Source organism: Coloeus monedula (assembly GCF_965178545.1).
Source record: "Coloeus monedula genome assembly, chromosome: 17".
Taxonomy (NCBI): domain Eukaryota; kingdom Metazoa; phylum Chordata; class Aves; order Passeriformes; family Corvidae; genus Coloeus; species Coloeus monedula.
In genome coordinates this window covers 5635972-5653161 of record NC_138797.1, presented here as the reverse complement: position 1 = coordinate 5653161, position 17190 = coordinate 5635972, and the positions used below count along the sequence as shown (strand labels likewise).

Sequence of the window (17190 nt, the reverse complement as noted above, 5' to 3'; positions counted from 1 at the left end):
AGGTCCAGCCAAAGAACAGCAGTGAGAAATGGCCAGAGAAAACCAGAAACTCTTTCTTTTGTTGCCGGAGAAGCTGCTGCACTTCCAGGCCGGAGCAGCCCCCTCCCCTGGACTCCCACCCCAGCGCTTCCTGCGGCACCACGGAGCTCCGAGGAGACAAAGAGCGCCCAGCGCGGCGGCTGCCGAGGTGCGAGCGTGCCACAGGCCGTGTCTCGGGGGTTCTCCCCGCTCCGGGTGTGCACACAGGGCGGGCGGGCGGGCACCGGCAGCCCCGGGCCCCGCTCAGCCCCGGGGCCGGCCCGGCCCGGGCGGGCTGAGCCCCCGTCGCCATGGCGACCGTCCCGCTGGGGCGGTGCGCGGGGCGGCGGCGCCCCCTGGCGCCGGAAGGGGCGTGCCGCGCGGCGGAAGCGGGGCCGAGCGCCGCAGGGTGTGTGCGCGTGTCCGTGCGAGCGGCCGCCGCTCCCGTCGCCTCCGCCCGTGGGATCCGAGCGCGCCGCCAGGTGAGGGGCCGCGCCCGGCATCGGGGTGGGCATCGGCGTCGGGGATCGAGATCGCGACCCGCGGGGGAGTCCGCCCCGGCCTGCCCGCCGTCCGCCCGGCCCGCTGCGCTCCACCCCGCGCGGGGAGCCGCAGGCCGCGGCGGGCGCGCCGCGCGGAGGTCCCAGCGGGAGGGTCCGCGGTGCTGCCTCCCCGCTCCTGCGTTCACCGGCCCGGCTAACGGTGTGACCCTCGCTCGGCGGCCGCTGGCGGGCCCGAGCGGGCGGTGCCGCCCCCTCCCCGAGCGCCCGGCGCTGCCCCGCCCCGGTGAGTCACTCGCTGCCCGGGGCGCGGCCGCGCTCACCTGGGCCCGCCCGGCGGGAAGGGCTGCGCGCCCGGGGCCGAGAGCGAGCCCCGCCACGCCGGGGCCGGCAGCCGGCACTGCCCGCAGCTCGCCCACGCCGCGGCAGGGTTGGGCCGGCCTCGGGCTTCCCGAAGCCGGGAGCTCCGTGCCCAGCCCGGGAGAGCGCAGCTGCCGTGTCCGTGCCGGTGGCTGTGAGCCGGCCCACGTAGGGCCGAAGGTGGTCGTGGCCGTGCATGAGCGCTTTAGAAGGGAATAAAATGCTTTTATTGTTACTCTCCAATTTTGATCATTCGTGTCCATTTGGGAATAGAGATGCGTTTAGGGAGCACTCCACAGGGAAAGAAGGTTGGTTCAAGCCAGTCCCAGCCTATAAAAAGGCTGGGCGGTAGCCCAGATCTAACGGCCATGGGTTTTGTTTGAGATATGTATAACCAGGTATTAATTGGGATGATGAAATGGCAGTGGCACACAATCACTGTATTGGCATAAATGCATCTCACACAAAGATCACAATATAAATTGGTTACTTTCAGATATATTTTTTTATTAATAGTTAAAATACCTTTTCCAGTGATAGGAAGACAAAAAAACACATCATGCAGCACCATAAAAACTAAATTCCCATGGAAAAATATCAGAGACTTTGGGAATGTTTGTAGTGTTTTGTATCTTCAGTGGCTGTAGGAATATTTGTGTTTTTACATGTTCGCTAATGAAGGACACCTCAGTCAAAATTTTTAATCCTTTTATATGAAAAAGATGAGCTTACTTTTATTTTAGAACAATAATGAGATATAATCTGGTCTAGAAAAGAAAACAAGCGCACAAGTGCCTTTTTCTCATATTAAAGGACTGCAAAAATATCCCGTGTATCATATTTTGTTTATTAAATTGGTACCAATAAAGTGATAGACTCCTTGCACAGATGGGCCTGGTGCAGTTTTCTCAACCTCATTATGTCAGTACCGCATGTTCTGATCTCTGCTATTTTGATGTTGAGTCTTTTTATTTTTTCCTGAGCAGGCCTGTGCCAGTATGCAGCTTTTTGTGATGCATGTGAATAAACTCGGATGAGGAGGAGTTCAGTAAATAATTATTTGGTTAATGAGGTAAAAGCTCCTACTCTGATCCGTGTGGTATCCTAATACCAGGCATTACAGTAGTGTGTCTGTTATATGGCCACACTTCTTGCCCCACCCTGTAATATAAATACTGTCAGTTTATTATTAACAAAAGTGATTTACCTGTGATATGAATACATTAATTTGGCATGAACTTTATGCCTGGGGGAAGATTTTTTGGGTTAACTCACTATTTCCACCTGGGTTCTAGCCAAAAACAGTTCTGCCAGTTGGAACAAAAAGGTGTTGCCATGTGGGTATGTTGTGCTGTGGAAGTGCCAGCACGTCTCCACCTGCAGCTGTCCTGAGCAAAGGGCCATAGGCAGGGAGCAGAGCTCTGCTTTTCAGCCTGGCATTAGGAAGAGCAAGGCTGCAGTCACTAAATTTAAGGTGTCCATACACCATCAGTGTTCCCACATGCTACTGGTAGTGGTCATAGGCGTTTTGTAATTCTCTATGGAGACTGAAAACCATTGAGTGTCATTTTATTCAATTTTAAGAAGCAACAAGTAATGATGGCAGCAGATGGCCAGAGCAGGGTGAGGCATGGCTTTACAGAATGTTAATTTTATCTCAACATTTGCATAGAGATTTGAGCTGAAGGCCAGGGTAGATGCAGAGGAGGCTAAAGTTATGTGCTGCACAAGGTCAGCAGGAATATCACAGCTGTGAAATCATTTTCCTTTTTCCCTCATTATGTTTGCAGGATATTTTACTGAACTTGCTATACCCAAGCTTCTGACAGGAAGATTTTACTGTTCAGATCTTACCAGAGCCATTCATTTTCTAATCGGTTATTTAACAATCCATGGTATAGCCTTTAAGGGAACCAACTAGAGAAACACAACTAATAAAATCCGATACCTAATACTGCAGTAAAGCAAGGAAGGTTGAAAGAGTTGCACTCCATTTCCTGTAAAAAATGTTTCAAGCGATGTCCAGTTGACAGGGAATGCCATCCCCATCATGCAGATACTTGTGTCAGCATGTGTGTACCTGAATGATGGAGAATGATTTTCTATTTATTTTAGAAATAATGTCTCCAAAGCTCTTACTCTGTAATTATAGAACTCTTAATTTGAAATACTACTCACCTCACTTGAATGTTTAATTTCGGAATGAATTGCCCATCCAGAAAACAAATAAGGTGTGTTCACATGTTGGTGGAATATTGAGCTGCAAATTCTGTACCAGTCTGCTGCTTCTCCTGCTAGAATTTGAGTGGACTTACAGAGCTTGTGACTGGGAAGTATGATTGCCTCCCATTTCACCAAATCTGGTTTTGTATTCCTTTCTCACAGTGAAATACACAGGTCTGTTAACCTGCAGCTCTACTCGACTCGTTAGGGACCAGTATGTCAAACCAATAACTACATTGCTTTCTCACCAGTTCTCTTCTGAAAAGTGGTAGTGTTTGTCTGATAGATTCTCATGCTTGCTGTAGAGAGAAAAACAGTGCACAAAAATCGATGACTTAATTAGCATCAGAAGAACAGGTCATCAAGAGCAGCAGACTTCAGACCAACGTAAGCTTATTAGTATTGTCCTGTCAGTTCGATATGTTATATAAGCCAGATTATTTTCAGTGTCAGTTTTCATTTGATTTCTACAGACTTTAAGCACAGTTAGTTCTGATCTGTTTTGGCTTTGTCCTAAAGAGCCCATTGGAATGGGAAACAATAAAGGCTACAGAGTAGATGGAGTAAGTGCTGAGGAGTAAGCTGTAGTTCTCAAAATCCTGCAGTCATCTGAGCAATGGTAGCTGCATGTTTTACCCCTCAGCTGTTAATGGGATGTAAACCTCCAGTTCTGTGTGTCCATCCACTCTTGAAAGATCCATGGTTGTACTGACTCCAGGTCCTGTTCCCAGGCTGGTCACACCGTCCCCTTCTACTGCATCTTCCACTGAAGGATGCAGGCAGCTACAAACTATTGAGTTTTACAGATTCTGACCTTTACTTTTGATGCTTTGTGATACGTTTCAGTCTTGTCTACACAGGCGTAAAGCTTTTCCGGGGTGGGAGTAAGCACTTGTAACTTACAGTGCCTGCATACATGCTCTTCTGCATTTGTAAGAGGGATTGAAAGAGCTCTAGGCTGTATGGGAGATAGAGGGAAAAAATAGTAAAAAAATTACATTTTGACTGTGGGACTTCAGGTGATTAAAATTTCTGGCAGCTGGTGCTATTGGCTGTGACTGCTGGGCAGTGGTTGGCATCCCGTGTTGTGAGCAGTGTCCAGCCACTGCTTTTTTGGAGGGCTACTAAGTTGTATTGGACAGATTCTTAAGAAGACAGTGTCTTAAGAATTTGAAGTGTGTTAATGCATCTAATATCAGAATCTTCTGCTTAGAACAGGCAACTTTCAGGACTCCTCCATGGCTGTAATCTGCACGTCTCTGCTCCTTTTTCCATCTTCCCTCTTTTCCCTTTGCCGCCATGGCATGGCTTTATTAGTGCTAGAATAGATCATTCCTGTCAGCCTCCTGTTCATCACCTCTGTGTGTTTTGCTCCTAGCTGCAGGTAACCTTTGGTAGATGGCTTCTGTGTGTGGCCTAGGTGTATTTTTAGCTCTAGGCTTTGCTTGTTTCAGACTGTGGCACACTGGTCCATTGTTAGAGTGTGGCTTTCATCTCCTCTCTGGGAGGGACCAGTTATAACTGATAGTTGCTTCTTTGCCTTTTCAAACATCACTCCTTTCCTTGTATCTTTTTTCCTTCTGGCAAACACTTCCTTCTTTGGAGCTCAAGTCAGCATAGCTCTGCAAAGCTCTCTCCAAGCTTCTAACAAGGTAAGCAATGGAGAATCAAATGAGGATTTTAAGTGTTCCTTTATGCAGCAGCATCCTGGAAAGGAAATTATGGTAGACTTGCTGTCATTGGCAGATATTTTGGTGTGGGCAATTATTTTCTTACCGCATTTAAGTTCTGTTAAATCCATGTTTCTGAATAATACTTGTGTTTCATAGCAAGCCTACTAACAGTACAGATATTAGCATGAATTAACTAAACTCAAGCCCCTGTACACTGAATTCTTACGTCAAAACTAAGTGAAGTTCTCAGAAGCTGCATCTTTAGTGATGAGTTTGAGTTTCATATATGCATAAATGAGTTTCGTGTGCATAAAGTAGTTACATTGCTGAGGAAAGTTGCTTGATGAGAAGCAACATTCTAATCTTTGTGCTGGTATTTTACTTGTATAATTGATATGTTAAACTGGTTTCTGGATCTTTTTTATCCATTAGGTCTTTGTGCCCCCATGTTTTCCTTCATGAGCAGTTCCCTTTGTGATTTCCTTCATGTGTCCTTATATGAACCCACTGACTACTGTGAACTGTCTTGCATCTAAATATAAATATGTCAGTGAGCTTGATAAAACAAACTCTGCACCCCTTCAAAACTGAATTCTATATTGTTTGTAAATGGAACTCTGCACAGATGACTTGTCTACAGATTAGACCACTATTGGCAAAGTGCAGATCACAGATAAAACTGACCTTTCAATGGCAAAATGTAAACTCAGTTGGGGCTACTTGCCTCTGCACTTGAACAAGTAGGCTGCTTCCACATAACAATCACATTCCATTAGAAGAAGAGGAGAAGATAAGATGTTTGCAGTATAAATACTTCTAGAAGCTCTGCAGACAATAAAGAAACTAAAAGTGCTCTGAAACTGTTTCGCTTCAATGTCCTGTTGTTTAAAGTTGGCTCTTGTAATGTAAAAAGCATTCTTCAGGTGTACTTTGCTCATGTTCAGATTTTAGTGAGTGGGTAGAGAAATACCACTCACAAATTACTTCCTGCCTTAAGCACATAGTCTGCAATTAGTGCTGAGTTAAGGGAATGGTTTACAAGGTTTGATAGACTCAACAGGGAAAAGTGGGATGGGTTTTCTCAAGGGGAAATGCTCTGATGATTTCCTTGGACTTGTTTTGCATTGGTGTTATGATAGCCTTCAAAGTAGGGAGAAACCATGCACATCACAAATCCCGCTTAACCTTTTCCATCATCAGGAGCTATCTGTTTGATAAGCCTGTGAAAACAAATGAAAATATCCCCAGGGTAAAAGCTTACTGGGGAAGAGAGCTGATGATTGAATGAATCATGCCTTACCACAAGTTGTCACACTGCTGCCCACAGTCACCCTGTCTTGTTGAGGGCTTTGATCTGAAGTCTATGGGGCACCTTTCAGTAGGTCCCAGAATCCACTGATTTAAACACAGTACTTGAAATGGAGCTGAAACAGAGCCCAACTTTACTTACCAGTCTGCAAAAGGTCCCTTTCCAGGAGGCTGGTTTTAGCATTCTGTGTCCTTACTTTGGGTGCCTTACGAGGATGGATGCATTAGGATCTACAAAGGATCAAACACAAGGAGGAGTGAGTGTGACTTGCAGATACAGAGCAGGTAGGTTTGGTTGCTGGGTTTGCTTCAGGAACTTTTGTGTGAAATGACAATGTTTGACTTGATATTCTGGGGGGTGTTTTGCTTTTTTTTTTTTTTGCTAAAGTGGAATATCTTCACCTGGAGGGACAGAATGTGCTCATCTCAAAATAATTTTGTAGTTAGGACTCGTCCTTGGCAGTATGAGCAGTGTATGAAACTGCTCATACACACAATGGGAATTTGGGTCTGCATCTCATTGTCCTGGTTGAGGATTTGGTACAGGGGACCGGTTTTCCTCTGTAATAGTGTGGTAGGTGATCCTTGGAGTAAAATACAAGCTGAGCACTGTGTGCAAGATGTTCTCCATCAGAAGCCTGTCAGACTAGAATCTTGAAAGGTGAGAGCCAGGGAAAAGGCTGCAGCAATCACATTCAGTATGTTGGGTCTTTCTAATAGGACTGTAGGTGCTTCTGTAACGAACAGAAGTCTGTGAAATACAAATGTAAACTTACTGTTCTTGTTTGGGTTTTATTGTTCTTTTAGAAGTTGTTTTTAGGCTGTTAAGTCTCAGCCTGACAACTTATCTAGACAGTGAGAGTTCTGATTAGGATTTAGGAGTAGGAGAGGATAATTATTGCACAGTACTAATGAGAATAACAGCTGGATGTGTCCAAAAGTGAACCTGCGCACCTGGAGAAATTTTACAGATGAATTTGGGATGTCTGTAAGTTTGTGAAGTGTTAAGGTCCGTTTTGATAAAGGCAAAGAAACTAATTTACTTTCTCCTGTGAGCCTGGCCCTGGGTGGTACACTCATTCTCCCTGGCTTAAGCTCTTCAGTGACCTTGTGGCCATGTGAGTAGCTGTGTTTTCACAGCTTTGGTTGCTAAACTGCATTATTAGAAATGATAAATGAGTTGTTTCCATATAAGCAACTTGTTTTTGTAGTAGTGACCATCATGTGGGCCATGTCCCATTCAGATTTTATGAATGTCAGTCTTATTTAAAAGGTCTTGAAAACCTGAGACTGCAGCCACCCTAGCTGTGTAGAATTGTCCATTATGTGTGTGTTGATGCATATGTAAAAAAAACCTCCACATTATTTTCTGGCAGAACAGTATAAATGTACTTTTCCATAGTTGCCAACAACTACAGCTTTCCTGGGTATGGTTTATGTAACCCACAGAAACATCTCCTTTTACTTGCCAAAATTTTCAGGGTCAGGAGGAGCTGTCCAGTGCTTCAGTGCTCCTAAGTAGTTGCTGTTGTATTGCAGTGGAGGGAAACAAACAACAACAAACAAACCAACCTGAAAAAACAACCAACCTGGTGGTTTGTTGGTTAGTATTTTCCCAGTTGAGCTGTGGCTGGTATAGGAAAGAGGACAGATTCATATAGGGCTGTGCTTAATGCCAGTATGACTTTTGCTGCATTTTGAAGAACGATGCTTTCATATCTTCAGGATTGTCATTAGTCATTTACACATGGAAATGATACATATTTGGCAAAAGGTCAAATACATTTTTAGAAAGAAACCCTTTGTATTACTTTATTACAGTTGATAGATTTCCCTCTTATTAATGACTGTAAGATCTGCTTCACCCTTCAGCATGAACTTCCCCAGTGCAGACAGTCGAGACATTTTTCTCTATTTTTATTCCTTGCTAATTGCAGGACAGCCATGGATAAAAGTGAGTTGGTACAGAAAGCCAAACTGGCTGAGCAAGCCGAGCGTTACGATGACATGGCTGCTGCTATGAAGGCTGTCACTGAGCAGGGACATGAGCTGTCCAATGAAGAAAGGAATCTCCTCTCCGTGGCCTACAAGAACGTGGTCGGTGCCCGTCGCTCCTCCTGGCGTGTGATTTCCAGCATCGAACAGAAAACAGAGAGAAACGAGAAGAAACAGCAGATGGGAAAAGAATATCGTGAGAAAATTGAGGCTGAATTGCAGGATATCTGCAATGATGTTCTGGTAATAATCCAACAGCAAAAATAACAGTAGTTAGTACTGCAGCATTCTTCAGAGAGGCTTAAGGAATTTTAGTAGTGCTGTAGACACTGCAGCACCTTAGCAGGGGAATAATTTTGCATAGCTACATACTTGGGTCCAATTCTAGCTCCTAAGTCATTTAGCTTGCTTCTTAAGAAATTTGTTATAAAAGAGTATACTTTTTAGCAGAAAAAAGCAAACAAGGCCATGTTGAAAACCCCTGGCTGCTGGCTGGAGAGGGTTCACCATGAAAACAAATGTAGATCTGGGGCACCAGCATGAGTCCTGCTAAAAGGCCTGCTGTTTAAATTCTTTCATTAATGAATGCTGACATCCTGAGTCTTTTTTATTACTTTTTTTTAATGGAGAAGGTGTGTAGCTCTTCTCCCAGACTGATTTTGCTTTTTCTTTCACTCAGACAAGATGCCTTTTATTGTTGTTTTGTTTGCTTAAGATCAGTCTGGAGCAGATGCTGTCAGTGCAGTCAGTCTTTGCATCTCTTTCTGAGTGCACATGTACTTCCTGTGCCACTGTCAAACTGTTCAGCTGACGTTGGAGATAGTATCAGTTCCTTGTGGACAATTTCACAGCTCTGCATAGAATTCAAATTTGTGGCAGCAAAAGTGACCAGAGGTGCTAATTTCCATCTGATGCTTTTCATTAGTTGGCTGTGGATGTGGGTTTGCATCAGCAAGCTTAAGCCCTGGTAGCCTTTAGATCCTGCAGGAGGGAATTGTGGGTCATCTCAACACAGCAAGTTTTCAGCTCTCCGTAGATTAGGCTACAAGTACTTTCTCTTTTTTTTTTTTCCCAGAGTTTAGACAGCAGTAGGCAAAGTGATTAGCACATGACTCTACGTAAGTCATGACAGAAGTCATTGTTACTGTTTGAACAGTTCATGCTCACCATTGTAACAAAGGGTCTGTTTCAGACATTATGACTCAGGAAACGTCACTTTGTTTTAAATCCTTCTCAGGAACTCCTGGATAAATACCTTATTGTCAATGCCACGCAGCCAGAAAGCAAGGTCTTCTATTTGAAAATGAAAGGTGATTACTACAGATACCTCTCAGAGGTGGCGTCTGGGGACAATAAGCAGAGTAAGTAGAAATGAAGTCTCTCATTCTGCAGAACAAGCACAATCAAGTGTAAAAAACACTTGCATTCTTTTCCCCAACATAAGTATTTATTTCTTCTCACTAATGCTCTGTGGTTATGAAGATAGGTGCAGTGCAAGTCACTTTTGGAGAAAGACTTCACTGAAATTAATAGAAGTGATTGACAGATAGATGTTCATCAATGCAGTCAAACTGCAAACATCAATGCAGCCCCTGACCACAGTGGCTAATTTTCAAGCATATGTGGCAGAGTAAAATCATTTTCCTGGAGAATGTAGGTTTCTTTCTCATGGAAAATGCTTTGTTCCTTTGATGTCATGTTTAAACTATGAATTTGGCTCAAGTCTTCACTGTTTGCAAACTCTCTGCATGCAAATATGGGATATTGGGTTCCTGGATTTTAAAGTAATTAATTCTCAAATGGGAAAGCAGTGCTGAACTGTGCCTGAATTCCTGTGAGTATCTGACCAGCACGGATCTTATTGTTACTCATTAGCCAGGAAGGGACTGTTGGCTTTGCCCTGAAACCCCAACCTGAAATACAAAGTTCATGACCTAACTGCAGGAGTTCAGTTATCTTTTACTCCCCGTATGGTTTTGTCTGAATTTATTATTGATAACTATGACTTCTTCAGCTGGGCTGAAAATGAATGTTTAAAACCAGAGCACTTTGACTTAAGTAGAGTTTGGGTCCATTCAGATTGGTTCGAATTTGTTGAAAAAATTTACTTTAAGTCTCTTTTAAAAAATCTATTTCAGCATTAGTAGTTCAGCAAGTGGAAGGCAGGCTTTTGCATGTAAAAACATTGAAGTGTCTGTGTATAGGTAATTGTATGAATTTCTGGTGGCACGGTAGTCTAGGCTGAGAATATAATTGCTTCCCCCATGTAGAGATGTACTGTGTATTTATGTGGTTGTAATTGCTTCTTGCAGCAACAGTAGCAAATTCCCAGCAAGCTTATCAGGAGGCATTTGAAATTAGCAAGAAAGAGATGCAGCCAACACACCCCATTCGACTCGGTTTGGCTCTAAATTTCTCTGTCTTCTACTATGAGATCCTAAATTCTCCTGAAAAAGCCTGTAATCTGGCAAAGACGGTAAGCAGACTCTTCATATCACCAATTTTTGTGGAGGCTGAGGAGGTAATTACATGGTTACAGTAGCACTTTGTAGATGATTATGCTTTTTCATATCAAATTCCTTAAAAATGCTGTCATTGAACTGTTGTCATTGTAGTATATTTTCAGGTAAGTTGGTTTGCTGGACTAGATTAACTTTGGGTAAGGCTGATTTGCTACTGCAGCTGTTCCAGTGACAGGGAAGACAAATTGCCTCTTTTTAATGTCCACCTAATTCTCTTAGAATGTGTTTGTGTCAAAATTGAAAACACTTGAATTAATTAAGCAGTTCTAAAGTGAAATATTTATTTAAATAGGAGCACTTAGCCAGTACATGAATGTTGGTGTTGTCTGTGTGCCCATCTTTGTAGCTCTAAATGTCCTTGTTATCCATATGCATGTGTACCCCTCTCTCCAGAGACCAAAAAGAGCTTTTGTGATGGGTTGTGGCAAACAAATAGCCAGTCATTTTTTCCTTAGCCTTCTCCCTAAAATAGGATTAGTCTTCTAAATGGAGCTTTTTGTGTCTGTGAAAATTGTCTGGTAGTAACTTGAATAACATGGCATTAGGTGAATCTTTGTGTTCTTAATAGGCACTTCAGTAAGACTTTGTAACAAGAAGTGATGTTTTGCTGTAAAATGTTGTTGCTGTTCTTGCTTTTTTTAGTTAAAATGCTTACATCTGTTTGAAACCTGAATGAAGAAATAGCACTTACGGCTCTCAGACTCACAGTATTGATTTTCATGTGTAACAGATGGATGGGAAGAATGGCTTTGTTAATCTCTAGTGGAACATACCTGACTTCCTCTGCTGTTGTGAAAAGAAATTGAAAACCTTCCTCCCCACTGTTGAAAAATCTTGTGTTCCATTTTCTTGTCTACTCACTCATGTACAGTATGTCTCTCCTAGTAATGGTACCTTTGTCTTTCACTGCTTATTTAGACCAATGAGACCTTCGTTTTTAATGAAAGTCTCTTTTTTTAAGTGTTGTTCTTAAACCTGACTTCAAGCTATGTGAACCATTTTTCAGCATGACACAGAGAATGCTCTTGCCTTTTCAATATTTGGTATTACCATGATTAGTAAAGTTTTTATGAGCTTTAATCTGAACACCCCTGAAGACTTCTGTTTTCCCCTGGCTGTCTAGGATCTGGTGCTCACTTTGGTTTGCATTTCTTCTTGTGGTGGAAAAGAAAAATACTGGAAGATTTTTTAACTGAATTTGGATAGTAATGTGGCAAATTTGTAAGCTCTGTATAAGCAGAAGTGACTCCAGAAAGCAGAGTGTGAAAGGGCTGTGTTTATGTTTTTAGGCATTTGATGAAGCAATAGCAGAGCTGGACACGCTGAATGAAGAGTCTTACAAAGACAGCACCCTGATCATGCAACTGCTTAGGGACAACCTCACTGTGAGTACCATGGGGCAAACCACTGCACTCTAGGCTGCTGCACTCTGTGAAGTGGGACTCAGCATCTGAAAGCTGATGCAGTTCTGTGCAATTAAGAGCTTTTTCTCAGGCGTTAACTGCATGTGTTAACTTCGATGCTTTTTGTAACCAGACCAGTTAGACTTGCTTGTTCAAACTAGGAATCACTTGTTAATTGCTGTAACAAACTCAGATTCTTTTTGTTAACAGAGTGGAGTTTGTTCTCAACAGTTTTATGTGGAACTTCTCAGCTTGTGCTGGCTTCTTGCTTATCTTTTATTCATGCTCTAGATTATTATTCCTTAGCTTTGCTATTAAGTTCAGTTCTGCATTGCTCTTAGCTGAGAAAGTTGCACAGCTACTACTAATTACGCTGTCTTCCCTTTCCTGACAATTGTAATTAACTGTGCTTCCAGCATAAACACGTGTTTGTATTTCCTTACAGCTATGGACGTCGGAAAACCAGGGAGATGAAGGGGATGCTGGGGAGGGAGAGAACTAATGGCTGTCACGCTTCACTATATGTTCAATGTCACCCTGTATCCTACACATAATCCCTTTGTGCGACAAGCAAAAAGAATAGTACATCGACTTTCACAACCTCAACGTAGCAAAAACTGTCTGTGGGGTAAAACCGGTTGGTTGGTGTTTTGTGTACCTAGAGCGGAGGTCGGTTATTCCAATGGCATTCCGAACTTTCCTATTCTGAACATTTACAGTTCCGATTACCGTGTTTATATTTTTAACTGAACACTGTGATAATAATAATAATGGGTTTTGTGATTGCAATTGACTTTACAAAACTCTTATTGGTAGAAAAGTAGACATCAATTATGTAACTCTGGCGAGCTTAATTTGGCACCAAAATAGTCGAAGTACAATTCTGTTGTAAAGTTGTACAGAAAGTTATAGAGATTCTATTGTGACACTGGGGCATGGAAGGAAAACAATCCAATGTATGGCATTCCAGTTAGGGATACTGCTATGAGGTAGTTGAACAGGCACACTCTGTAGACATTTGTAACCAAGTCTGAGGCACCGCTTTCAGTCAAAAGCTCACTTTGTCAATCCTGTCTTTCTGGGGATGGGGTTTGTTTCGGGGAGGAGGGAAACGGGGGAGTTAGCAGCTTGATTTCCAAACTCTTTACACTGGCAGATAACTGGGATTTGACTTCTCAAAGTGCTTTCATGCTCATACCACATGCATGACTAAGCCCCTTCCCACAGCAATAACTTTTACCTAGTTACAACTTAGATATTCTTCAGTAGTGAAAACTCTTGGTTTGCTGCCATGGACTTGCAATAGGAGAAGATTCAATTTTTTGAATGGCCTTATTATTTGGATGATACCATGAAGTGATCTGCCACTTTTGCATTACTTTACTCTTAGGTGAATCAAAATCTCCATGGTATTCCCATTCTCAATTTATCCTGAAAACTTCTAAAGTAATCACTGAGCCGTCTTTAAGTTCACTTTATAGAAATTTTTCTCCCACTGGACTCTGTTCATCCTTGACCCTCTCACCTGTTTAAACTCCATTAAAGCAATTTTGGACTCCCACATGCACATCATCTTTTCCACGGTTCCTGGTGGTGTCAGGATGGTGAATGAGGCCTGCACCTCACACCAAGGACAGGTTTCTTCCCTGGGTGTTTGAGAGCTGCCAGTGCTGTTGCATTCTTCAGCTCATGTCTGCCGTTCTTTGGTGGTACCAGGAAACCAGCTCAAGTACTGGCTCAAATATTCAGGATTTCCTATCTTGTACTGGAATGCAGACCTACACATCTGTAACGCTTGTAACTTGTAATATTTGAGCTCCAAACGTCCTCACCTTGTCATGTTTCAAACATGTCCCATTACACAAAACCTAGTAAGAGTTGCGTGAATAATGCAGTGGAAAAGATTAGGAATAGTCACCTATCAGTCCCGTGGTATCATCCCCTGCCTTCACATTCCACTTAGGTATAGGATCCATCTGTTTGTCCATCTGTCTGCTGAAAAGAATTTCATGCACTGATTTTAAAACTCCCCTCTACTAGCTGAACAAATTGTGCAGTTAATACTTGGCGCTTGATAAATGCAGTAGTGAATGTGGAACCGAGCCTGTCTGTATATCTGGTAGCTCTTTTCGCTTTGTTTTTACTGACCAGTATTCTGCCTAAAGTTTGCTTCTGTGACGGTTATATTGCCTAGCACACACGTGGTTGTGAGAATAGTATAGCAAAAAGAAATACCTGGTTATTGATGTACTAGATTTGTGTATGTCTTTTAAACAGTTCTAGTTTCACCTTACACAAAATAATCAGGAAAGTGTAAAAGAATTCAAAAGTGAATAATAAAAAAAAATTTTATCATTTGGTCGTGTCTGTTGTCTTTGCTGTAGTAGTGGCAAAACCTGTGGTAGTAAAATCACCACTTACATTCAGTTCTCAGTTTGTGGATTGTGTGAGTTGATTCATGGTTTACAAATACTGAGTTACTCATTCCTTTACCAAGAGACTTCCCCACACACCCTCCCAGATTTGTAGGAGAAAACACTGTTTCTGTTCTTTTTTGTTGAGGGCATACTTGTAATATATTGTCATTGCAGAGCTCAAGTGCAACTCTGAATAACCATTTAACTTGTCATGAGTCATCGCACATTGTAGGGTTGAACACACTGTAAATGAGAGAAGTCTGTTGGTTACATTTAGAGATTTTTCTTGGGAATCTTTTAAATACCCACTGTGAACACAGGGCTGGCCTCACCTCTGCACACCCAGCTCTGCTTGTCTCAGACTGTGCTGTGCTAGAGCAACACCAAGAGTGCAAAATAAGTGGAGGCGTCTTCCTGGACCTAAGAGCACTTGAAGGGATGGATGGCAGTAGCCAGGCGGCAGATGCTGGGCAGCCTAAAAGCTTGAAGGAGCTTGGTCCTGCTCCCAGAGCTTCCTGCTCCTGCAGTAGGGCAACACAGAAGTGTGCACGGTGGAAAATGTCACTTGGCTGCTCTTGATTGACCACTATGAAGGCTTTAGGCCAAATCTAACCAGCTGTTGCTTGACCACTGCTCTGCCCTGTGCCATAGCTTTACATGGTGGTCCCTCCATGTCTGTAATTATTGCTACATTGTCATTTTCTTCAGCCTTTATGGATATACCCAAATGTATGCACATATCAAGCATCTTAAATTATTTATAGTGTGCACTAACACCCAGTCTGAGTCACGCCAATGACATTGTCAGCTCTTGAGAAGAAAAATCCCTGTGTCTGCTAGCTGCTCATGTTCAGAGACCACCTCCTGTCCTAGTCCTCTCACACAACATCTCTCATCCTTACTGTCTGTTTTGGGGAAATTGTGAGCTGAGGAGGCTGGTCTGCAGCAGTGATGAGTTGAGGGGGTGTCTCAATTTTTTATTTAATTCTGTCTTTCTGGGAAAGGGCTTTCCAGCTGGCACAGCCACCGTACCAGTCCAGGTGCACTCTACGTGTTTAGCTCATCTTACTGTTGCTGCCGCAGCTTCTCATTCTTGGCGCTGATGCTCATCTGACCTTTGGGTGAGGCGTCTTTGTGTGGGAAACCACCAGAAGGCTTTTGTGAGTGTAAAGGTTCTCCTGATTGCCCCGCAGCTGACTTCCGAGGGTGCGGGTGGGGTGGAGCCGGATGCTGGGGAAACTGCTTTGGAATTGCACTGCCTGCGGCTCGAGGTTCTCGTGTGCTTTCATCCTGCGTTTCAGCAGCACAGTTACGTCCCGAACAGCTGGGGTGCGATCTCTATGGGTAAAAGTGACCTTACAGCTCTCCTGGGCTATACAAACAAGAAGTGACGATGGCAGAGGCCGCATCCCCTGGGTCTCTGTTGGGTCCTGAGGGAGATTGCTGTGGAGTTTGGAAATGCGTGAGCGCCCGGTGGTGAGGGATTTGTAACCGAGCTGTGTAAATCTCCTGCCTGTACTCCTTCAGAGGATTACATACCAGAAGGTGCATGTGATTTCCTAAAAGCGCGTGGGTGGCACCCGCTGTCAATGTTCCAGGGCGACACGCAGCGCGATTCCCCTTCCCTTCGTTTGGGAAAGCACGAGACGCGCAGGAGCTGCAATTCGCAAAAGTGGAGATGCAGCTGCTGAACCCCTGAGCCCCTCAGGTCCGCGGGGGCCGCCGCTGCCCGGCCGGACCCTGCCCTGCCCTGCCCGCGGGGGTGTCCGCACCGCATCGCTCCGCACGGGGCGGGGCAGGGCCGCACCTGGCCGGGGGTGGGGCGGTGGGCGGGGGTCCCGTCCCGCCCCCGGGGCCGCCGCGGAAGAGGCGGGCGGTGCCTGCAGCCGCACTGGAGCGGTGCTGCCGAGGCGAGCGCTCGGTGTGAGTGCGGGGCCGGCTCCCATCACCCAGCTCCGGCTGCCGGGGCCGTTTCTCCGGGGCGGGGGTGGCCGGGGGTCCCCGCCGGCAGGCGGGCTCGGGCAGGGTGAGCAGCGCTCCTCCGCAGCCCCGTCCCGTTGCCGGCGGTGTGCGCTGCCCTTGGCTCCCGCGGCGGGGCTGTGCCGCCTCTGCCCGGCTGGTCCTCCCTCGCCGCTCCAGCCGCCTCTTCCCCCTTTGAACTCCCTTTCCCCCCTGCCCCGCTGGTTGTGGCTGCTCTGTTACCCTGTGTTTGTTTTGGGGGGGGGCCTGGGAGGCGCCTCTGGTGGTGCGAGGAGCGAGGCTGTGTCACGGAGCCCTCTGCTCCACCGTGGGCTGCCCGCCGTCGATGTACCTCTCCTCTATATGCCTGTTAATTTTGCGTATCTTTAGGTATCTAAACAAGTGTCTCAGGACTTTTGAGCTTTCAGGTAAGAGCCCCAATGACAGGTTTATAAACTTTTGGGGCAGGACCTCCATTTTTGTGTTCCCAGGCAGTACCCTGGGGGTCTCAAGCAGTGACTGTCGTCTTCACACAGGCAGAGACTGAGCATCAATTTGCCTGCTCTGGGAACAGTAGTCAACAAGCTGAGAAACTGGGAAGGGGTGGCCGAAACTCTGTGTCTGCCTCGTTAGAGATGGAGTTATTTGCAGGGAGCAGCATGGGCTGCAGGTCTGCTCCCTGGGTATCAATACAAACCTACAGTCCTTGGGTCTGCTCTGGCTGCAGGAAGCTGTTAAGGAGTTAAAATGGAAGTCTCAGGTGGAGAAGGGCTGTTTGCCTTCTGAGGAATTAAGCTCCATTTTATTTCTCG

General features: G+C 44.9%; 1 protein-coding gene across 1 annotated transcript; it reads left to right on the top strand.

The window, feature by feature from the left end:
- The first annotated feature begins 392 nt into the window (after positions 1-392).
- Positions 393-14357, top strand: YWHAB (tyrosine 3-monooxygenase/tryptophan 5-monooxygenase activation protein beta). Its single transcript, XM_082293064.1, has 6 exons — positions 393-500; positions 8020-8320; positions 9315-9438; positions 10390-10553; positions 11889-11984; positions 12448-14357. Exons 2-6 carry the CDS (start codon positions 8027-8029, stop codon positions 12502-12504), a joined length of 735 nt encoding a protein of 244 aa, XP_082149190.1. The 5' UTR covers positions 393-500; positions 8020-8026; the 3' UTR covers positions 12505-14357.
- The last annotated feature ends 2833 nt before the right edge of the window (positions 14358-17190 follow it).

Coding starts and splice junctions, on each gene's coding strand:
- YWHAB (XM_082293064.1), top strand. CDS start 8,027: ATGGATAAAAGTGAGTTGGTACAGAAAGCCAAACTGGCTGAGCAAGCC. Junction 8,321..9,314: donor ATATCTGCAATGATGTTCTG/GTAATAATCCAA, acceptor AATCCTTCTCAG/GAACTCCTGGATAAATACCT. Junction 9,439..10,389: donor GTCTGGGGACAATAAGCAGA/GTAAGTAGAAAT, acceptor TGCTTCTTGCAG/CAACAGTAGCAAATTCCCAG.